The 25139-nt window shown below is 38.6% G+C and overlaps 1 protein-coding gene across 2 annotated transcripts in view; it reads left to right on the top strand.

The window, feature by feature from the left end:
- The window catches only part of ATSTE24 (Peptidase family M48 family protein), a 233443-nt gene that overhangs the window by 148624 nt on the left and 59680 nt on the right, over nucleotides 1-25139 (top strand). For both annotated transcript variants that reach the window (XM_089415853.1, XM_089415852.1), the window contains exon 9: nucleotides 2182-2244. In XM_089415853.1, the coding sequence (XP_089271979.1) occupies nucleotides 2182-2244 (63 nt within the window). The remainder of the gene's footprint in view (nucleotides 1-2181; nucleotides 2245-25139) is intronic.

Consider the following 25139-nt stretch of genomic DNA (forward strand, 5'->3'; position numbering starts at 1 on the left):
TGGGAGGGTTTTTACTGGAGTTGGAGGTAGGCGTATTTTCCACCAGCTGGAGGAGAATGTGGTACTTCGAGGCCAAATTTTTGGGGTCAAAACCAGGCCAATCCCTTTCTGGGGTTTGGTGCGTTTTTTTTGAGGAGTTTGAGGTTAATTTGGTGGAATTTCTGAGCATCAGAGGTGGGGTTATTAGCGGTATCTTTCCATTAGATAGTGTAGTTTATTGGGGCAGCGCATGGCATTATTGTAGCAACTGATTCTACCATTAAGGATTGCCATTTCATCACCTAGGCTTTTTCACGCATGCCATTGAGGCAAGCCTAAGTGCACTTCTTCCACACTATTGTACTATTGCTCCCATTTCTTAATAAAATGGCTCAGTTGGTTATCATTCCTGGTCTTTACATGGGTGTGCATTGAATGTTTAAATTTTCTGGTATTGTATTTATTGTTTGATTTGCATATCATTGTTTTTCCTAGTTTGGGACATTACATGTTTGTCCCAACCATATTTTGCATTTTGTGGTACAATTTCCTGTTGATTGTGGCCAATTATGCTTTTTCTTTTCTTTTTAGCTGCATCAACCTCCGGGCATTGTTCTAAGCCCAACCCAAGGTGTGGGCCAAGGGGAGGTGTAGGCTTACCCTATGTTGGCCTAGTGAAGGAATGTGGACCCAGGTGGTAGGATAGATGAATGGGGTTGTATTGAGTGGAAGGGGAATGATATATGTGGATTGAGAGGCAGGCCCACACAACCAAAATTAGGGTTTCCCATGTAGTACCATCCCTAAAACCCAAAGGTCAGTAAAAGAGATCCCACACGTCTAGGGTTCAAGGTTAACATCCAAGAGAGACCTAGGGGACAAGAGCACAGACCTAGTACACTCTTTCCACCGAATCCCCCCATTAATCCATGCCCAAGAGTTTTCATTATAAGTAAACTAAAATACTCAATTATAAACGACAAGGCATACCTTTTGGTTTGGGAGGCCCACCTTCAAACATACGATAATGACAGATGGGTGAGGGATCACACGGCTGGCTCAAGTGGTAGAGAAATGGCACATTGAGCTATTTGGTGGCTACTGGCTGCCGGTTGAGGACCATCATGGAGAAATTTGTTCTCCTAGGGATGTCACCCACAAAGTGGTGGGTAACAAGCTATTAGACAATGATAAGTCACACACAGAAATATATACAAATATACTAGTTGGATTAATATATATAGAATCCAACTAATATATAATTTGTAATAATTTTATATTCTATTGTATACTTATACTATGCACTATTTATATCTTAATTATTATTTTATAATTCAGTGTATTATATATATATATAGTACCAAGATAAATTATCATAGGTATTATTGATTTAGATCAGCCAGTGTTGAATCCATCTTATATTTTATGTTAAGTATCGAGATAAAAAAATATTAGAAGGTTAATTTTAATTTATCCAACTCTTGAAGTTCTTGAAGTATATGCTGGATGGAACGAAAACATAACTTTGTTACAAGCAATTGTAGTTTCACTTTCTTGGAAACATTCAATTTTGATGTAAATGTATACTATCTCATTGAAAAACATTTGTTTGCATGCAATTTGATTTTAAACTTGGTCCACAAATAGATTCCACCCATATTCTTACAGAACTATACTTTTTACCTTGATTGGCCTATACTATATAGTTGATGTGTGGAAAGAGGTATTATTCTGTAGCTATGCTGTTTGGAATATCTTTATTAAGCATTGGAAATGTACAATAGTTTACACTGGTAGGAAACATAGTTCCATTCAATTTAGGAAGGTTGCATAGTATATCCCTTCTGATGCACTACTACTTTTTAGTGAACTAATATTTGGATTCGTAGTATTTATGCATACTAGCATTCAGTGTTTGTTAACATTTATGTCTACTATTTGTACAAGATCTATGAATTACTGCTGATGCATGTTTATTGGATGACAAGTAAGCTGGAGTTGAACTTAATATTTTCCGTATAGCTATTGTTTCTTCTATTGATTACATTTCTGGTAGAATTTTGTTTTGGTAATAGCTAAAACTCACAAGTGAAATTATTCTTTTCTCAATTGCTTTCTCTTGAAGCCCATTTTGGTTAAAGGATTACTTTTTCTTATCTTCTTTGTGAGTTCATTTAACTCTGCAAATCTTTACTTTTTCAGGCATACATGTATGGATTTTACAAGAACAAGCGTATAGTGATATATGACACCTTGATTCAGCAGGTGCGTGCTATCTTTTGTTGAATGCAATAAAATTCTTGCATTTTCTATGGTCTAGGATCCTTCCTGTTTTGCTCTAGGATCCTAGAGATTTTTCTTATTCATTAAGATGCAGAATTTATCTCTTGAAAGTTGAGAGATCTTGAGATCCTATTGCACCTGTCTATTCCTTTGGGCCATGATTAAATTAAATCATGGCAATAATCGCTTTTAGAACTTTTTGGTTAGCAAACTTCTTATTACCACTCTGAATAAGTAGATAATAGCCCCCATTTCTCGGCCAATTACTGAATCTCTAACTCAACTTTTAAAAGCATTTTTCCCATGTTCTTCATTAGCGTTTTTCACCTATTTAAACAGTTTGCTGTTTTGCTCTAGGATCCTAGAGATTTTTCTTATTCATTATGATGCACATTTTATCTCTTGAAAGTTGAGAGATCTTGAGATCCTATTGCACCTGTCTATTCCTTTGGGCCATGATTAAATTAAATCATGGCAATAATGTGCTTTTAAAACTTTTTGGTTAGCAAACTTGTTATTACCATTGTGAATAAGTAGATTTTAGCTCCCATTTATTGGCCAATTACTGAATCTCTAACTCAACTTTTTATAGCATTTTTCCCACGTTCTTTGTTAGGGTTTTTCACCTATTTAAACAGTTTTCTGTTATCAAATAATGATTCTTTTTAGGAGCAAGACATATGATTTAATTATTCATTTTATTGGCTAAGAGGTTTAGAAGACAATATTAGCCATATCTTCCTTGCAAACATTATCTTTCTTTTTAATAGATGGTTTTTCAAATCATTGTTTGGAAGGCCCTATAAACACAGTCACAGAGGATCCTTATATGCTGTATAAAGGTGACCATAATAAACCCAATCCACCTCAAGGGTATGGTTAAAGATATATGTCCTCAATTTGATCAGAACGTTTTCATTGCTTTGTTACTAAAGAGCTTCACAAAATCTTTCTAGCTTGAAGAGCTGGCGGGGTAGACATTGTTAGTGGTTATTTTCTTGTTGGATAGTACAAATTTGTTAAATTGGCAACTAGGGCCAAACTCCATGTGGGTCAACTTATTTATAGTAGCTGATATTTTTATTGGATCCCTCTCATCGAGAGGTGTAGGATTGATCTAAAGATCATCCGATTCCGATAAGTATTTATGGAGATATGAATTTATTTTGATTATGTAATTATTATCAAGCCGACCAGCGCTTACGTAGGCTCAAGAAGCCCAAACGTCATGTCTATTCAAACATCCACATTTTTAGTATAAATAGAAGGAGACTTTAAGTCATTCTACACACTCACTCTCTTGTGATCTCTCTTCATCTTGTTTTGGGTTTGATGGAGAAAAGATCCAAAAGAAGTACCCTTGTATCTACGCTATCCTAATGAAGATGAAATGCTGGACATCTAAACGCAGGCCCTATAAACACAGTCATAGAGGATCCTTATACACTGTATAAAGGTGACCATAATAAACCCTAGCCGCAGTTGAAAGGTGCCCTACCACAAATCCTAATACGCAGATCAAGGAAGACTTATGATGACATTAATATGCAGATCAGGGAAGACTTGTATGCTGTACATTGATACACAGATCAGGGAGACTCATACGCAAGATAGTCAACGTGATGAATCATATAGAAAATGCCGCAGTCATAAGGAACAACTGAATAGCGTAGGCCTGTTCATGGTGAGACCTATACGCTGTGCATGGAATTCATTATGGAGCGCAGTCATGATATTACGGAATGCAGATATATACAATAACGCAGTCAAAGCAAGCTAAGGTAGATACACGCTGGGTAGAGAAGGCAATGAATACACGCTCGGCTATCAAGGTTATATTCACGCTGTTCACTATGGATCATATAGGCTGGAAATGATATAATACATAGGCAATAATATATGCAGTGGTAATATCTACACGGTGTCATGATCAGGACACAGGTAATAACATAATAACCGCAGCAACTATACACACAACAAGTGCATGAAGCTGAGCCGCAGTGATTAAAAGGCAACACAGTCATGGTTATACGAGAGGCAGTAGCATGATGTGTGATCTGGGCATACAAATACGTTGTCATCTTTGAGAGGTAGCAATGTTGATATAGCAGTCAATGGTATGACTGTAACAATCTTCAGTAGAATTTTCAATGACATGGCATGAAAGACACCCCATGATATAGAATATGGACATCATGAGATATATGGGGCAGCATGATGAATATGGACATCATGAGATATATGGGGCAGCATGATGAACATGGACAGTATCATGAGATATATGGGGCAACATGATGAATATGGACATCATGAGATATATGGGGCAGCATGATGAACATGGACAACATCATGAGATGTATGGGCAGCATGATGTATGAGATCATGTGCATGGACAGCACAATGATACATGGAGCATGAACAGTATCATGATGAATGTAATCATAAGCATGGGTAGCTTGATGATGAAGAGACCTTGGAAGATGCAGCATGATGAGCAGTAGAGCAGCTCAGTCATCCAGGTCCAGCACTGTGATAGGGCAGCATGGTGCTACATGGTAAGGTGCAGCACTATGATAGGTGAAGCTGTCACCTTGGAGAATCCGTTGAAGCAGAATGTCTTCCACTGATCTCATCGATATACGAAATGATCTATGCTAGATGTAGATAAGTCAAAGTGTTGACTTCTGTTGTAAATGTACTCTCTCTCTCTTTCTCTGCTGAACTTTGAAGATAAAAGAAGATTTGATCAAAGGGTTTCCCCACACATTGTGGGGTTTGTCCCTGGCTCGCACCACATCTTGTGTCCTCTTGTCTTGGTTTGTCTTCTGCGATTTATATTTATGTTCTATCTGCAGTTTACTTTATGATGATGTGATTGCTAATATGGAAAAGAAATTAAATAAATTGCTCTAGCATAAAACATACCTAAAATTAACAGAATTTAAAAGTAGTCCTAATTCAAAGGGGTTAAAATGTATATTTCATTTAGAGGGTGATTATTTTTAGAGATTACAACTGCTTTAAAATATCCAACTAGCTGTCTCATGATTAAAGCCTATCTAAACTTTCCCCGTTAGTCTTTTGAAGTCGATACAATTTAGTTTCATCTCTTGAAGAATAATATATTCAAGCATGTACTTGAAAATATATCTAGTGGCAAGGTTCAATTTACAATTGGAAGTTAGAGGAAATGTCTTTCATAATTTACAATTTGGAAGTTACTGTTGAATTTTGTGGCTATGGTCGATGTTCATAATTTATATTTTAGGCCTTGTAATGTATAAATAATTTGCAATACATGTTCTTCATGTCATTTTTATTATTTAGCCCTTGAAATAATTATTGTAAGACATGTTGAGCATGTTGGATTTAAAAGAAAATTTTGAAATTTGTATTTTAAATTTTTGGCTCCAAAGTAGTCAAATTGGCCCTCCCTCAAGTCAAGTCTGCCCCAGTGAAGTGACACACCCTTTTGTGAAGGAAGAATACTATATAAAGGCATTCAACCTTATCCACAAAGGCACCATTCAACCTCTCACAAGAAAGACAATTTCTGGGCATCCAAGTGAAGGACAAAAAGGACGAAAAGAAGGACAAAGATCATCTTTCTCCCTCTAACTCACATCTCTCTCTCTCTCTCTAGCTTACATGTGTGTTATTAGTTAGTTTTTCTGGGTAGCATATTCTGGGTAGCACTTGTTGATGACAACGTTCTTGTTTGGCTCAAAGGCTCTAGTATGGATTACGCTAGAGTGATTGGAATTCGTGAAGGTAGGTTGTATAGAAACTTGAAACAACCTACTCAAGCACTTGTACATAATGATATTAATCCATGTGAGCTTTGGCATAAAATATATGCTCACCTTCACTATAGACCTTTGCCAGCCTAGAGCAGATGATTGCAGGTGTTCCAAAGTTGTAGGTAGAACATGGATTATGTAAATGTTGTGCGCTTGGGAAGAATATCAAGAAGCCTTTTCCAAGCAGTGAAAGTAGATATACGAAAATCTTATATCTAGTCCATTCTGATGTTTGTGGTCCATTGCTAGTAAAATCTCTTGGATGCTCCTTGTACTATGTAACATTTATTTATGACTTCTCTCGCAAGACATGGATTTACTTCATGAAGACAAAGGATGAAGTCTTTGACAAGTTTTAGGATTTCAAGGTTGAAGTGGAGAACTTGAAGGGCAAGAAGATCAAGATTTTGAGATTTGATAATGGAGGAGAATATACCTCGAAGGAGCTCATTTCCTTTTGTAAAGAAGTTGGGATTAAGAGGGAGCGGATAGTCCCTTACAATCCACAACAAAATGGAGTTGCCGAAAGAAAGATCTATATCATTAAAAGTAATTATCAATATTTCAGAAATATTTTGCTTGTATCTATTGCACTTGAAAACTCAACATGGTATCAAACCTTTGGTGACGAAAAGGATGTTGAGATCGCTCTTGAAGAAGCCTTGATAAGAGACCACTCAAGGAAGACCTACATCTACAATCTATTTTCGTGTCTATGACTATGGGTTCCCATATGAAGGCATAAAACAAATTAGCTAAGTCACCTGACAGGGGGATTCGGGACACGTAGGATTCGAGATTCGTGGTGTCGGATTCGGACACGTTGATGCCCTGGAACAGGACACGTAGGATTCGTTATATATTATTATTATATATATATATATATATATATATATATATATTAAAAATTAGATATTTCTTACACATTTTAATTAATGATAGAAATTTATTGATTTCAAATATAGATCTTCATCTATAGCTATTAGCATGCATAGTACATACAAAATTCAAATACATGTCAATCTATTATCTATTTCTTATGCTTGGCCCTCTTGCCACCACGAGAAATGTCTAATTTTTTAGTCTTGTTGGAAAATCAAGATCTTTGTCATTAATATCACCCTCTAAGCATTAATATCCAGAGGTATCTTTGTCATTAGCTCTATATCTGTATAGGGATCTTTGTCATTAATATCACCGTTTAAGCATTAACATAAGATAGAACAAGTATAACATGTCAAGTCAAGATTTTATTTGAGTGATGCGTACATTTTTAGGAGGGTCATGATACAGGAGTTCGACAACCAATGTCACTAACATCAAGGTACATAGAGGGATTGGTGCTCTTGATTAAATACGAGTTCTATACCCTAATACATGACAAAATTCAATGGAAACATTGCAATCCTCCAATCCTAAAATCCTGAAAAACTGATAAGTCTGCTGGATTTTGAATGAAATCTAAAATTCTACTTTCTCCATATGAAATCCAATGAGGCCGGAACCACTCTCAAACATCCGGAGTCATTTCATGGTAATGTTATTAAATTTAAGTAAAAGGATGAAAATGAAGATTAAGGAGAATGTCACTTTTACTTTAAGAATTTAACATTACCATGAATAGCATATCAATACTAGGGCCTAGACTTGATCATTAAGCTGCCAAAACGCTTGCCAAATGAAAATATGCGTGGCTGTAATGACCAAATGCGGCCTTTTCATACCCGTGCAGGTCACTTTTGCCGCCTAACTAGTCCTGGAAAACAGGACATGTTGCCAAAATTGTGACACGACCTCGGATTCGACGAGTCAGGAAAGGACACGACGTGTCATGGTTTCTGGATACGAATCAGGGCAGAATTGCGTTGGACACGCTGGATTTGGGATTCGTGGGGCCTATAGGACGAATCCGGTTATCTAGCAAATTAGAAGGCGCTACAAACTTTAGGGCTTGCAAAACAAGGATTGATCTTCTTCTCACAAAAGAGGATCTCTTGGGTATTGTGAAAAGCAAGGTGATAGAACCTGGAAAAGATGAAGATAAATTAAAATTTGAGAAATATAATATTACAACTAGAAGTATCACTGTAGACTCTGTCAGAGATCATTTGATTCGATATATTGCAGATCTTAACTCTTCAAAGAAAATGTATGATGTCCTAATTGGTTTGTACACTATCAACAATATTGGTTAAGCAATAAGTTTGAAGAATGAGCTTCATGATGTTAGAATGATACTATAGCCTCATATTTTATGAGGATTTCTGAATTGAGAGATCAAATTCAAGCAATTGGTGAAATCATTACCGAAAAAGAACTAGTGACTACAACACTTAATGGTTTACTTGAATCGTGGAATCCATTTGTAGCAGGAATATGTGCCTAAAAAGATGTTCCAAAGTTTGATGAACCATGGACTGCTAGTACTCAAGAAGAATGAAGACTCATATCAAGAGGAAAGATTCAAAGATTCAAAGAAGGTGACTCTCAAGCTTATGCAACACCTTTCAAGAAAGGTGGAGGAAGAAAGAAGCTTGGCTTTCAAAGGAGAAATGAAGAAGAATAATGAAGGAATAAGACATGAAGAAAGAATATCTGCTCCTCAAGTAAAGAGAGACATGTCAAAGGTTCAATGCTATCATTGTCATAAATTTGGTCATTATAGAAGTGATTGTCCTAAAAGATCGAATGATAGGAAGAGGAAGGGAAACCAACATGCTACCACAACAAACATGGATGAAATTCCAAAGATGCTTAAGAATGAAGATCCAGGTAATAAAGAACTCTTCTATTTCTTAGCGCTTACTGGTTCTGTTACAGATAATGATTACTTGTCGCTAGTAGACAATGGTGCCTCAAAACACATGATGAGAGATCGAGAAGATAATGGAGGAGAATATACCTCCAAGGAGCTCATTTCCTTTTGTAAAGAAGTTGGGATTAAGAGGGAGCGGATAGTCCCTTACAATCCACAACAAAATGGAGTTGCAGAAAGTAAGAAGATCTATATCATTAAAAGTAATTATCAATATTTTGCTTGTATCTATTGCACTTGAAAACTCAACATGGTATCAAACCTTTGGTGACGAAAAGGACGTTGAGATCACTCTTGAAGAAGCCTTGATAAGAGACCACTCTTAAGGAAGACCTACATCTACAATCTATTTTCTTGTCTATGACTATGGGTTCCCATATGAAGGCATAAAACAAATTAGAAGGCCCTACAAACTTTAGGGCTTGCAAAACAAGGATTGATCTTCTTCTCACAAAAGAGGATCTCTTGGGTATTGTGAAAAGCAAGGTGATAGAACCTGGAAAAGATGAAGAGAATAAAATTTGAGAAATATGATATTACAACTAGAAGTATCATTGTAGACTTTGTTAGAGATCATTTGATCCGATTTATTGCAGATCTTAACTCTTCAAAGAAAATGTATGATGTCCTAATTGGTTTGTACACTATCAACAATATTTGTCAAGCAATGAGTTTGAAGAATGAACTTCGTGATGTTAGAATGATACTATAGCCTCATATTTTATGAGGATTTCTGAATTGAGAGATCAACTTCTAACGATTGGTGAAATCATTATTGAAAAAGAACTAGTGACTACAACACTTAATGGTTTACTTGAATCGTGGGATCCATGTGCAGCAAGAATATGTGCCAGAAAAGATGTTCCAAAGTTTGATAAATTATGGACTGCTTGTACTCAAGCAGAATGAAAGAGTCATATCAAGAGGAAAGATTCAAAGGTTCGAACAAGGTGACTCTCAAGCTTATGCAACACCTTCAAGAAAGGTGGAGGAAGAAAGAAGCTTGGCTTTTTCAAAGGAGTAATGAAGGAAGAATAATCAAGGAAGAAGACTTGAAGAAAGAAGATCAACTCCTCAAGGAAAGAGAGACATGTCAAAATTTCAATGCTATCATGGTCCTAAATTTGGTCATTATAGAAATGATTGTCCTAAAAGATCGAATGATAGAAAGAGGATAGGAAACCACCATGCTACCACAACAGACTTGGATGAACTTCGAAAGAAGCCTAAGAATGAAGATCTAGGTAATAAAGAACTCTTCTATTTTTCATCTCTTAGTGAATACTTGTGGCTAGTAGACAATGGTGCCTCAAGACACATGACGAGAGATAGAGACAACCTCACAAGTCTGATGGAAAGAAGATTATCACAAAAGGTGGAAATTGGAGACAACAACAGTTATGCAGTGAAAGACATTGGGAAGACATCCATTGAGATAGAATCAGGTGATAATGTTCATATTAGCAACATATTATGTGTACCAGTTTTGAAGAAGAATTTGGTTTCTATTTCATGCTTGGAAGATAAAGGAGATAGAGTAGCATTTGTTGATGACAACATTCTTGTTTGGCTCAAAGGCTCTAGTATAGATTCTGCTAGAGTGATTGGAGTTCGTGAAGGTAGGTTGTAGAGAGTATTGAAACAACCTACTCAAGAACTTGTACATAATGATATTAATCCATGTGAGCTTTGACATAAAATATATTCTCACCTTCGCTATAGAGCTTTGCCAGCCCTGAGCAGATGATTGTAGGTGTTCCAGTGTTGTAGGTAGAACATGAAGGAGTATATAAGCTTGGGAAGAATATCAAGAAGCCTTTTCTAAGAAGCGAAAGTAGATATATAGAAATCTTATATCTAGTCCATTCTAATGTTTGTGGTCCAATGCTAGTAAATTCTCTCAGAGGCTCCTTGTACTATGTAACATTTATTGATGACTTCTCTCGCAAGACATGGATTTACTTCATGAAGGCAAAGGATGAAGTCTTTGACAAGTTTAGGAATTCAAGGCTGAAGTGGAGAATTTGAAGGGCAAGAAGATCAAGATTTTGAGATCTGATAATGGAGGAGAATATACCTCCAAGGAGCTCATTGCCTTTGTAAAGAAGTTGGGATTAAGAGGGAGTGGATAATCCCTTACAATCCACAACAAAATGGAGTTGCATAAAGAAAGATCTATATCATTAAAAATAATTATCAGTGTTTCATAAATATTTTGCTTGTATCTATTACACTTGAAAACTCAACATGGTATCAGAGCTTTGGTGATGAAAAAGACGTTGAGATCACTATTGAAGAAGCCTTGATAAGACACCGCTCTTAAGGAAGACCTATATGTACAATCTATTTTCTTGGCTATGACAAAAAAGACGTTGAGATCACTATTGAAGAAGCCTTGATAATAGACCACTCTTAAGGAAGACCTATATGTACAATCTATTTTCTTGTCTATGACTATGGGTTCCCATATGAAGGCATAAAACAAATTAGAAGGGGCGAAAAACTTAATGGCTTGGAAAACAAGGATTGATCTTCTTCTCACAAAAGAGGATCTCTTGGGCATTGTGAAAGGCAAGGTGACAAAACTTGGAAAAGATGAAGAGAAATTAAAATTTGAGAAATATGATATTACAACTAGAAGTATCATTGTAGACTCTGTTAGAGATCATTTGATCCGACATATTGTAGATCTTAACTCTTCAAAGAAAATGTATGATGTCCTAATTGGTTTGTACACTATCAGCAATATTGGTCAAGCAATGAGTTTGAAGAATGAGCTTCGTGATGTTAGAATGATACCATAGCCTCATATTTTATGAGGATTTTGAATTGAGAGATCAACTTCCAACGATTGGTGAAACCATTACCGAAAAAGAACTAGTGACTACAACACTTAATGGTTTACTTGAATTGTGGGATCCATTTGCAGCAAGAATATGTGCCAGAAAAGATGTTCCAAAGTTTGATGAACTATGGATTGCTTGTACTCAAGAAGAATGAAGAGTCGTATCAAGAGGAAAGATGCAAAGGTTCGAGCAAGGTGACTCTCAAGCTTATGGAACACCTTTCAAGAAAGGTGGAGGAAGAAAGAAACCTGAATTTCAAAGGAGAAATGAAGGAAGAAGACTTGAAGAAAGAAGATCCGCTTTTCAAGCAAAGAGAGACATGTCAAAAGTTCAATGCTATCATTGTCATAAATATGGTCATTATAGAAGTGATTGTCCTTAGAGATGGAATGATAGAAAGAGGAAAGGAAACAACATGCTACAACAACAGACTTGGATAAACTTCCAAAGAAGCCTAAGAATGAAGATCCATGTAATAAAGAACTCTTCTATTTTTCAACTCTTATTGGTTCTGTTACAGATAGTGAATACTTGTGGCTTGTAGACAATGGTGCCTCAAGGCACATGACAAGAGATAGAGACAACCTCAAAAGTCTGATGGAAAGAAGATTATCACAAAGGTGGAACTTGGAGACATCAACAGTTATGCAATCAAAGGCATTGGGTAGACATCCTTTGAGTTAGAATCAGGGGATAATTTTCATCTTAACAACATATTATGTGTACCAGTTTTGAAGAAGAACTTGGTTTCTATTTCATGCTTGGAAGATAAACGAGATTGAGTAGCATTTGTTGATGACAACATTCTTGTTTGGCTCGAAGGCTCTAGTATGGATTCCTCTAGTGATTGGAGTTCGTTAAGGTAGGTTGTATAGAATCTTGAAACAACCTAGTCAAGCACTTGTACATAATGATATAAATCCACCTGAGCTTTGGCATAAATTATATGCTCACGTTCACTATAGAGCTTTGCCAACCTAGAGCAGATGATTGTTGGTGTTCCATAGTTGTAGGTAGAACATGAAGGAGTATGTAAATGTCATGTGCTTGGGAAGAATATCAAGAAGCCTTCTCCAAGAAGTGAAATTAGATATGCAGAAATATTATATCTAGTCCATTATGATGTTTGTGGTCCAGTGTTAGTAAAATATCTTGGAGGGTCCTTGTACTATGTAACATTTATTGATGACTTCTCTTGCAAGACATGGATTTACTTCATGAAGACAAAGGATGAAGTCTTTGACAAGTTTTAGGAATTCAAGGCTGAAGTGGAGAACTTGAAGGGCAAGAAGATCAAGATTTTGAGATCTGAGAGAGCGGATAGTCCCTTACGATCCACAACAAAATGGAGTTGCCGAACGAAACAAAATCTATATCATTAAAAGTAGTTATCAGTATTTCTGAAATATTTTGTTCGTATCTATTTCACTTGAAAACTCGACATGGTATCAGAGAAAGGACGTTGAGATCAGTCTTGAAGAAACCTTGATAAGAGATCACTCTTAAGGAAGACCTATATCTACAATCTATTTTGTTATCTATGGCCCATAAGGAAGCAAAAAACAAATTAGAAGGGGATAAAAATTTAAGGGCTTCGAAAAAAAGGATTGATCTTCTTCTCACAAAAGAGGATCTCTTAGGTATTGTGAAAGGCAAGGTGACAAAACTTGGAAAAGATGAAGAGAAATTAAAATTTGAGAAAAATGATATTATAACTAGTAGTATCATTGTAGACTCTGTCAGAGATCATTTGATCTGATATATTCCAGATCTTAACTCTTCAAAGAAAATGTATGATGTCCTAATTGGTTTGTACACTATCAACAATATTGGTCAAGCAATGAGTTTGAAGAATGAGCTTCGTGATGTTAGAATGATACTATAGCCTCATATTTTATGAGGATTTCTAAATTGAGAGATCAACTTCTAGCTATGGGTGAAATCATTATCGAAAATGAACTAGTGACTACAACACTTAATGGTTTACTTGAATCGTTGGGTCCATTTGCAGCAAGAATATGTGTGCCAGAAAGGATTCTCCAAAGTTTGATAAACTATGGACTGCTTGTACTCAAGAAGAATGATGAGTCATATCAAGAGGAAAGATTCAAAGGTTCGAGCAAGGTGACTCTCATGCTTATGCAACACTTTCAAGAAAGGTGGAGGAAGAAAGAAGATTGGCTTTCAAAGGAGAAATGAAGGAAGAATAATGAAGGAAGAAGACTTGATTAAAGAAGATCGACTCCTCAAGGAAAGAGAGACATGTCAAAAGTTCAATGCTATCATTGTCCTAAATTTGGTCATTATAGAAACGATTGTCCTAAAAGATCGAATGATAGAAAGATGATAGGAAACCATCACGCTACCACAACAGACTTGGATGAACTTCGAAAGAAGCCTAAGAATGAAGATCTAGGTAATAAAGAACTCTTCTATTTTTCAGCTCTTACTGGTTTTGTTATAGATAGTGAATACTTGTGGCTAGTAGACAATGGTGCCTCAAGACACATGACAAGACATAGAGACAACCTCGCGAGTTCGATGGAAAGAAGATTATCATAAAAGGTGGAACTTGGAGACAACAACAATTATGCAGTCAAAGGCATTGGGAAGACATCCATTGAGCTAGAATCAGGTGATAATGTTCATCTTAGCAACATATTATATGTACCAGGTTTGAAGAAGAATTTGGTTTCTATTTCATGCTTGGAAGATAAAGGAGATAGAGTAGCATTTGTTGATGACAACGTTCTTGTTTGGCTCAAAGGCTCTAGTATAGATTCCGCTAAGAGTGATTGGAGTGTTGGCCCTCGTTTTTTATCAAATTTTGCTTTCTATAATCCACCTAATTTCCATCATTTTCCACCATATACCATCCATATACACCTTATTTTGACCTTATTATGCGCATTCAAGCAAATAAATTATGTTTTTCAATTTTTAGATGTTTTTGCAAAATTGGGTTTTAAGAGTATTTTTGGACAGAATAAAAAATTCCCGTAATGGCTATGTGGATGACATATTTGTAGGACACTTGGGCTTGAGCTAGATACATGAATGGAAAGATTGGGAACTAGGACTGAACTAATTCCAATTGGCTCGGTCAAAGCAAGCTAAATCAGGCCTGCTCAAGGCTGGTCAAACATGACTAGTCATCCAGAAAATCTCTAGGAAATAGTGCAGTTTTATGATTTCATGGGATTTTCCATATTTTTAGTGATAGATTGGATGGATTCGACTTGGATAGGTGGATATGGATAGATATAGTTGTTAGAGATACTTTAGATCAATTTGTTTCATGATTTTCTATTTAAGCCAAAACTTTGAAGGCTTGTGAATGTAGAATTAATGTAATTTGATTTTGAGACTCTTTGAAGACTAAAAGATAATTGTAGAACCTGTTTCATTTCAATTTGTTGTTCATGCTTGGTTGATCTACTGAAGTTGCTGTAGCTGAGATTTCTTCAAGTGTGCAAGGCAAGGGTGGAGGGCCCTCACACCAAGCTAAGTGCACTTCTTGGTTCAATTTTCATAGTTTTCATAAATTAGTTCTTGTTTCAAATGTATTTAGATGTGTGATGATTGTTGAATGAATATTGGTTTAATTCTAATCTACATATGAAGTGACACACATGAATTTAAGTTAAATTCCCCTTCTATTTGGTCTTGAACTAAAACTGAATTTCATTCTCCTTTTCTTATTTGAAGTTATTTCTGTATTTCTGGTTTGAAGCAATGGTGATTATGATATAGTAGAATTGTGAAGAAGGACAATCTGGTCCTCCTTAGTTAGGAGCCTCTTCTTTTACATCTTCTGCATCATAAACCATTGTTAATTAGTGATTTGGATTTATCTTCATGAAAGTAGTATTGTAGGGAAGGACACCCTGGTTCTCCTAAGTTATGAGCCTCATCCCTCACATATTACATAAGTGAATTAGAAATTGTTAAAACAGGTTTATATTTGCAATATGTACTTCCTTAACTCTTCAAATTTTATCTTCTAATCTTGGCTACATCTGATATCCATACACTGTGGACTTCTTTCCTAGTTTTACAAATCCGGATTGATAATGAATACTTGTGTTAATTTTCATAGTAAATTATCCCAACATTTTGGCGCAGTTGTCAAATAGAAGATAAACAAAAACACTAAAAATTTGATAATTTTTTTTTAGTTAATATACATTTCTCTTAGTTATGTTTATTTATGCCTAGAAATAGAGATCCTAAAAGTAGATTCCCAAAACAAAACCCCAAAAAAAAATAAAATAAAAAAAATAACTACAAAATCTATTTGCAAGACAAGATCTAAAAAAAAAAATGATGTTAAAGAAATCATTTAGAAAAGGAGGGCATGCCACCACGAAACTATTCTTAAGTCCTTGTCCTCAATTAAGAATGCTCACTAGGGATGAATCTTTATGTCAAAGGATAGAAGAGCAACAAAACATCCATGAAGTTGATCCACAAAAAGAGAATCTAGAACTTTCTTCTAGCTATCTTTGTGAGGAGGTGAATGAGTCATGCATCACATGCAATGAAGATCAAACATTAGAGCTAGAAATTGAAGAATTTCTAGCATGTATATCACAAGATCCCTTGTGCATACAAGATTTTGAACAAGTACCACGAGAAAAGTTTTGTGCTATGACAATTAAGGAGAGCCAAGCAAATGAAGATCATTTCAAAACTTGGTTTCAACTAGTCATTAGACCACAACACCACTCCATTTTTTAACATTCGTTAGCATCAAATCTCTATGGTCCAATAATTTTTCACGTCCAAACATTCATTAAAGTATATTTTTCAAATTTGGATGTGAATTTACTCATGATCTTGTTATGAAAATGGATGCATTGAAAATTCTCTTATACTTTAAAGAATGATTTTTTTTTCCTACAATAGAGTAGGATAAAATAACATAAATAAATAAATAGGACTTTTTCTCATGAATAAAATTTCACATCATTGTTCAATATACATTTGAAAGTATTACATGGCAAAACTGCAGTAAGAACAATCCTATTTTGGGTAACCATATAGAATCATTTTTAAATCATGTTTTTATTTACATATCTCTTGAAATCTAGTTTTGGAATCCATTTTGAAATTTTCAATTTATATCACAAATAAAAATGTGATCAAAATCAAAACTAGGTCTCAAGGGAAATGTTGAGGACAGAGTTAGTACAACCTATATTTGAGGTGTCTAATGGAAATTTTTTTACTTGAAATTCATAGGCAGGATAGCCCTTGGAATCTAGTTTCCAAATCAATTTGAATCACGTCAATCAGGGATCATATGAAAAAGTTATTCTTGAAATACTAACCGTTTCTCGAAAAATCTGCATGGTGACAATTCTAGGTCTTGACTGTTCATTGGCATATTTGACATACCAAATCATCTTTCTTTCTAAACCTTTTTTTCCACTGGAAAAATCGTAATCTTTTCATTGATTGGAAAAAATTATATGTTGTAGATGCGGTTAGCATATGCTGTTATGTTCTTCCACTACACATGTGGGTAGCTATAGCTTCTATTACATACAAAAATATCAAAAATGCATCCTATAGGATGTTCTGTATCGTCATATATATATGTTGCCACGCAGGGCTATCAGTTGTTTTCTTTTTCAGCTATATACAAAAATGTTCCAAAAATAAATATCAGATCATAAACATTTTCATGGGCTGGCAGCCCTGTGATACTGTGCATCTATATACGGACGGTGGTAGTACTGGTATGCATTTGCGCCTCGCTGCTCCTGTATCATCCACTCACCTCTGGGAAGTGCCGTGGCCTCCTTGGATAGTTGGTCGGCACTGTTGTTGTGTTCCCTGTAGATATGATTGCAAGAGATATCATTAAATTGTGCCTTCAATAAATTTATTTCATCCAATATGCTGCTGAGTGTGTGAGTGTGACATGCAGTATTATTATTGAACCAATCTATGATAATCTTTGAATCCCCATATATGTTCAGATGCAAGCAATTGTGGCTCAAAGCAAAATGTAGAAGATGGCGGAGGGTGATGAGCTCGGCGTAATTGTTTGAACCAGCTCCCAATCCCAGCTTAGCTTTGAAGAAATGCTGTTCAGATTTGTATAGAAGAAAGCCCCCCCCGCAACCTTGCTGTTGGGCAGCACCATCGAAAAAAGCCCATGGGCTGTTTTGGTTGATGTGGGGAGGGTCATGAGGACGACGGGTCTTCTGCTGCACAGGCTCCGGAATTTCGTTAAAGACAACAATGATCTTTGCAGAGAGTTGAGGCCAGAGTACCGTTTTATCCTCAAAGGTCAAACGGTTCCGAGCCAGCCAGAGGTACCAACAGATGATGATGGGCAGGCTTTGCAATTTTGAGTTTCTGTGTTGTTGGTACCAATTTTCCCAGATAAGATTTATGTCATCTCCTTCCCATCGGCCTGAGTATCGAATATCAGAGGAAATGGAATGCCAAATGTGAGTCAGTACAGGGCATTGCAGAAAGAGGTGTACACATGATTCAGCTGCCTGTTTACATAATATACACCAGGATGGTCCATGGACCGCGCGTCTCATGAGGTAATCACCCGTGGGGATTACACCCTTTAGAATGCACCAAAAAAATAATTTCTGTCTGGGAGGCGCCGTTAGTTTCCAAATGGAATTCCACCAGAAAGATATGTGGTCCGGGATCTTGTGTGAGATGAGGGAGAGGTACCCATCTTTTGGGGTGTAGATACCGTGCTTGGAAGGATACCATATAAGTTCGTCGGAGCCCTGTTTGATTCTAATGTGTGCTTCAGATAGAGCACTGGTATATGACATCCAATCTTGGTGCCATTGAGGAGGGATGTTGATCTGGTCAGCAGATTTCCACCGCTGTTCAAAGATGGAGGTATTCTGATGATCAGCAATATCGACAATGTGAGTGATCCCTTGCGAGTGCAGGAACCGGATGAGAGCTTCAGGTAATATGTGCCTGCCCCCGCTATCATTCCAAGGATCCAGTCCGACCCTGACCTGAGCGCCATCATTTATTCTCCATATCAGGTTTTCTCTGATAAGTGGTAAAGCATGAAGAAGTGCTTTCCAGACAGAGGATATCCCAGCTTTGGGCCAAGTCGGAAGTCGGATCCAATCCATAAGCTGTAGAGGCCATATGTATTTATGATAAACCATGTGAGTCCACAGATTTTCCCCAGAGATAAGGGTCCATCCCATCTTTGCTGCCAGAGCCTGTGCGAAAGAAGGGAGGTCCTTGAGCCCCCAGCCCCCCCATTTCTTGGGGATGGCAATCCTCTTCTATCCGATCCAAGCAAATATTCGCTTCTCTTTTGCCCCATTCCATAGGTACCTATTACAGGTTTGCTGTAATCGAGATAAAATGCTGCGAGGGATCCAGGCCAATGCCATCCAGAAGACCGGGGTAGCTTCCAACACTGCTTTGATCAGGACCAGCCTACCCGCACGAGAAAGATATCGATGGCTCCAAATATTTAGTTTCTTTTCCAATTTGGCCACTAGCCAAATCCAGTCAGCTATTTTGGGGCAAATAGGCTTGATCTAGAATCCCAAGTATTTGAGGCCCTGATCCAGGGGATGTACGCTGTAGGGAAATAGCTGGAGAGCCATATGCGATTCATTTACAGCAGTTCTGGCTAGAATGATAGATGACTTTGAATGATTGGCCTGCATCCCAGTGGCTGATGAGAAGAGAGTGATAATATTTGAGAAAGAGCGAGAGTCCTGGATGCTGCCATCTAAGAAGATCATGACATCATCCACAAATAGAAGGTGTGTGAGGTACCAGTCTTTTGATATCTTGAGGCCACAGAAGTCTCCATTTCTCTTGGCAGATTCAATAAGGCGACTGAGGCTGTCCATGACAATGAGGAAGAGAAGGGGAGACAGAGGGCACCCCTGCCTGAGGCCACGTTCAGAGTGGAAGAAAGGTGATGCTGATCCATTAATCAACACACTGAAAGAAGGGGTTGTAATACATGCCATGATCCATGTGATAAAATGGTGGGGGAAGCCCAGATGTATGAGGAGCATTTTGATGTATAGCCAGCTTACCCGGTCGAAAGCTTTTGCAAGGTCAATTTTTAAGATGATGGCCTTATGGTGTTTTGTCCAGATGGAGTGGAAGGCCTCCTGTGCAACCCCAATAGCTTCATGAATCTGGCGATGTTCCAGGAATGCAAATTGTTGAGGGGCAATGTGGCGAGACAGAATGGGACGAATGCGATTGGCAATGATTTTTGAGATGATTTTGTAGAGAACATTGCAGAGAGAGATGGGGCGATATTCATCAAAAGAGGAGGGCGAGTCAGATTTGGGAATCAGGGCAATGAAAGTGGAGTTGATGGCATTATACATGGTTCCCGACATTCTACATTCCTCTACTACCCGAAGGAGGTCCAATTTGATCATCTCATAAAAGGCAATGTAGAATTCGATGGTCCATCCATCTGGACCTGGGCTGCGCTCCTTTTTAAACCATTTGATGGTGGACTCAAGTTCTTCTGGGGTCACCAGATCAAAAAGACTCTCAGCTTCATCTTCATTTACAAACCTAGGGAAATGTCCAGCAATGTTGATGATATCTGCAATGTTGGAACCCAGGGGTTGCTTATATAGGTTCCTGAAATGGGCTGTACCCATCTGTGAGAGCTTATTGAAAGAGTCAGCCACTCCACCCTCGGGCATAGGGAGATTCCAAATAGTATTACTGACTTTTCTGCCTTTGGCATAATTGTGAAAAAAGCGAGTGTTGTCATCTCCGGCCTTAAGCCAGGTGGCCCTACTGCGCAACCGAGTAGATTCTTCCCTCTCTTTGAGGATTTTTTGCTTCTGATTTTCCAACTCTACTAAGTGGGATTTATCTGCCTCCGATATGAAACCCAATCCTCTTTCATCGGTGAGAGAGGTGAGCTCATCTTCAATGTGCTTGAGAGCTGCTACCTCCTGCCTGTATTTGTTCCTAGCCCATTCGATCGAGAGCTCCTTGAGCTGCAATAGATTCGTGCAGAAGCCCTTAGCCAAGGAGTCAGCTCGATCAATCGGGTGTGAGGGCCAAAAATCTGTAACAAGTCGGATGTAGGATGGGTCCTGAAGCCATCCATGGTTGAATTTGAATGGCGCCTTTGGTTTTTTATTTGGACCGATTATTTCCAGATAGATAGGATGGTGATCTGATATACCTCCATTCCCCACCCATTGCCTGTAGAGGTGTAGTCTTTGAAGCAGAGATCCTTTCATCAAAAATCTGTCTAGTCTACGAGCCAGGGCAGCATCACCGATCCTTCTGTTCCTCCAGGTGGGAAGGGGTTTAATCATAGGGACATCGCTCAAGTCATTTCGATCCAATAGATCAGTCATGTAAGCGGATATGGGATCTATTTGTGCTGAGGCTCCCCATGATTCACCATAGCCCAGAGAAAAATTTAGGTCCCCCCCGATGAATAAATGTTCAACAGATAGGATGGATAAGCCCAGAAGGTTATTCCAGAAGGCTTCACGCTGGTGGCATGGCCCGTATATGTTGATAGCCCTGAGAGTGATGCCCAAGTCTGCAGAGAAAAGATCAAGCCCCAGAAAGCCAGGTCCCCCCCAGGTACCTTGGGCTTTAACGATAACAGGATTGTATCCAATCGCTAAACCACCTGATCGACCAGAGGAGTCCATGGTCGAGAACTGCCAACCAGGGAAGATAGAAGATAGTGAGGCCGCCATGGAGTCCGCAGGTCCAAGGGTTTCTTGGAGAAATATAATGTCGACAGGAGAGGATTCATACAGCCTCTTGAGGGCTAGTTTCTTTGAGGCACTAGCCAGGCCTCTGCAATTGAAGGAGAGACACTTCATGGGGGAAGATGTCCAGGGGTGTTCTTCGCTCTAAGTACCCCATCAATAGTGGATTGTCTCCCGGTGGCTACCTCTGCCCCCGCTCTCCGGATAGCCTTTGTGAGATCAGATTTTCTCCCTCGCGAGGGCAGGGAGGACGGACCAGGTGTAATTATACCCAACCCAATGTGTGAAGATTGAGGACCCTGTGAGTGAGGGCGAGGCCGCAGGAAATAAGGGTGATTTGCGCCCCTGGGAGATGAGAGGGAAGATGAAGGGGATGAAGGTGGTAGGGTGGCGGTGACCACAGGGGCAATGACGGAGGATGAAGGCATCGAACAGAAAGCAGTAGATAATGAAGGAGATGAAGACAAATTTGACAATGAAGGATATAGAGAGTTACCCGGTATGCCTGCGGATGCCGCTGCTGAGCAGTTGCACGTCCATGCAAGACACCCGGAACTTGTGGAGCAGTATCATTGGGGATGCTCGTGGTCGGGACATGTTGAGCAGCCGGGGAGATTGATCTCGGAGTGGGGATGGAGGAATCAGGCGCGTCTGCTCGTCTCTGGTTGAGCGGGTAGTCCTTGAAGACGTGCCCCACCCTATGGCAACGACGGCATCTGAAGGGAATGCCTTCGTAATCTAAGATCTGAACACGAGTGTATCTTCCCCAATGGAGAGTGATTTTTTCCTCCGGACCTTCGCGAGTGTCTAGGTGCACCAGGATTCGGGCGAGCGTTCTGTTCCTAGATTCCACAAAGGTGCGATCATGATCCAGGTATGTGCCCAAAGCATTTCCAATGCGGATGAATACCTCTTCGTTCCAGTATTGCAGGGGAAGGCCCGACAATCGAACCCATAAAGGCCCAGCTCCAATCTGTTCACGTTCCGGATCAAACAGGGGACTCCATCGCTTAAGCAACACCGGCGCCATCTCAATATGCCAGAATTTGGCCAGAACCAGATCCGTATAATTTTCTTTTACGAAATGTAGAGCAAACCAGCCGCGGGGGAGAACCTGTACTTCAGGAAGTTCTATCAGAATCCCACCCCATATCTCCTTTACCCATTGTGTTAACCGGGTCGCAGAGTAGGCTCGCCCTCGGACATGACCCACCAGAATAGTATTGGCCATGATTGCCGCCTCTGCTATGGCCGTAGTCTCACCAAACCAGATAGAGATGTCTTTTGCTGTGGATTTGACACACTTTGTTCTCTTTTTACCAGAACGCGGCGCCGAAGGGTGGTGAACCAAGGGATCCGGGAGGCAGTCTGGCGGATTTGTCCTGGAAGAAGCAACTTTGACAGCCGGGGTTTCAAAACACCCCGAGGGAGAATGGAGGAGCGCAGAGAAACCAGACGAAGAAGGAGGGGGCTGGCTTGAGGAGGGTGGAGCCGGGATGGAGGATGACAGGGGACGCGATTCGAAGGGCGGTGATGGAGGGATCACTGATGATAAAAAGCGAAGGGTTCCCGGAGATAGCGGGGGAAGATCCAGTCCGGCCGATTCAGAGAGAACCGCACCTTCTGGCGTGCCCGAGGGGGGGGGGGGACCGGGATAGATACCGCAGGGGAGGGGTGCGACCCAGGAAGCAGAGGGTCCGGAGCAGCAAACGATGATGCGGGAGGAGGGCGATCGAAAATGACCTGAGACGGGTGCGGGTCTTCGGAGTAATCGACGTCCTCTTCCGTGTCCATAACCTCATTAACCGGCTCCATGGTGAAAAAGACAGCGACAGTTGTGACCTGAAAAAACGGGCCCGGTCGGCAGGTTCGAAACGTAGGCTGTAGGGAGTCTGCAGTCTGAGGAGATAGGGTTTCAGGATGCCCTAACCGAAACCCTCGCGGTTAACAGCAGAGCGCGCCGGATCCATCCTTCTTTCCATCTTTCTTTCTAAACCTGTTTATATGAGAGATTTATATTCAAGTCTAGATCAATACACAATTTGAATCATCTTATTTGGAGGTCAAATGAAAAAGTAATGCCACTTTTAGTGATTGCATGTCTTCAAATTAGTATAGAAAAATTCTGCCTCTTAGGTCTGTTCATCACCAATTTTGTGATATCAAACTTGATGATTTTTAAAACTTGTTTTTACCTTAAAAACAAAAATGGATCGACTTTAATCTCCAAGTGGAATCACATCGATCCGATCTTTAACGAAAAAGTTACACTCTAAATAGTGACTGTTGGTCTACTTAAAAATTAACAAGCAACTCTATCAAACATGGCACTCCTTATAATTTTTACCATATCATTTTAAACCATTTTGAAAACCTGTTTATACTGGAGGTAGCCATATGAATTCACTTCAATTTGGCTTTGGAATCACTTTAATTGGATATAAAACGAATATTTTGTAAACAAATTAACGCTAGGAGGTCTAGGCTGGCCACCATTCTTCAAGGGGTAAATAAATGTATTTTGTTTGTATATCATCTTTGGACTTGTTTTCTAAGCAATGCTTGTAATGATTTACATATTTATTGGAAGAAGAGAGACTATACACCTCTCTTTCTCCATCATCTAATATTGTATTGCAGCCAAGTGCTATGTTTTTGCAGTTCATAGGGAGAATGAAGGAGTGACCTCCATGGATGAAGTAATTTTCAAAGTCAATTTTAAATTCATATTCCAGAATATGAATACAAATGTTCAAGTCAAAGCAAAGAGAAAATTCACCTGATGTTGAGTTCATCCAATGAAAAACCAAACTCTTGAAGATTGTCTTTAGTTACCGACCAACAACACCAATCACACTACGACATGATCGAGATCGAGGCAAAAGACATGAAGCTAATAATCATCAGAAGAAGTCAAGTTCTTTTTTTTTGTTGGTTCTACCATGAAAAGTCACATCCATTGCCAAAGAAGTCTTTCATAAGCTATATTGTTCATGATTTCATCCATCATCCATATTGTATGTTAAGCTCCGCGATCATGCACGTTGAAGTTTTGGAATCCATTTATTATTATCTATCTATTTACTACTATATCATGACTTCAATATAACCTATTTTCAGAAGCTTTTCATACTTCCCTACTCCATTACACTCCACCTCCATCCAAAAAAGAAAAGAAAAGAAAACAAAAATAGAAAAAGATAAAAAATAATAAAGGAGTTTGGTTGTGAAAATCCAGAAAACTGGCACAACACAAACTCGAATTCATATCGGAAAACCAACTTGTTTGGCCAATATGAATTCTCTATTTTGTTTTACCATTTCTTCAGTTTGATTTTGTAGGAATCATCCTCCAGAATAAGCAAGACTTGGGGACAAGTCTCAGAATAAGCAAGGGGGAAGATTCGTAATAAAACTATGCAAATAGTTTGAGCAGCTGTATTGAAGGGACCTGAATTACATGTCAGAGGGGACCTGAAACATCATTTACAAATTGCAGAAGGGACCTGAACAACATCAACATTTGAAGATCTTGAATCAATATCAGATGTGAAAACATGAAAGCAAAAATAAGTCTCTACATTTCATCTGAATGTATCTTTGAAGAACCATCATCATGAGCCAAATTTGGATGAACCAGTAAAAATCATCATCAAATCAGTATGAATATCAAGCTATG

This window comes from Pinus tabuliformis, chromosome 3_2 (assembly GCF_031772625.1).
Source record: "Pinus tabuliformis cultivar Carrire ecotype Pingquan chromosome 3_2, CPIR1, whole genome shotgun sequence".
NCBI classification, from domain to species: domain Eukaryota; kingdom Viridiplantae; phylum Streptophyta; class Pinopsida; order Pinales; family Pinaceae; genus Pinus; species Pinus tabuliformis.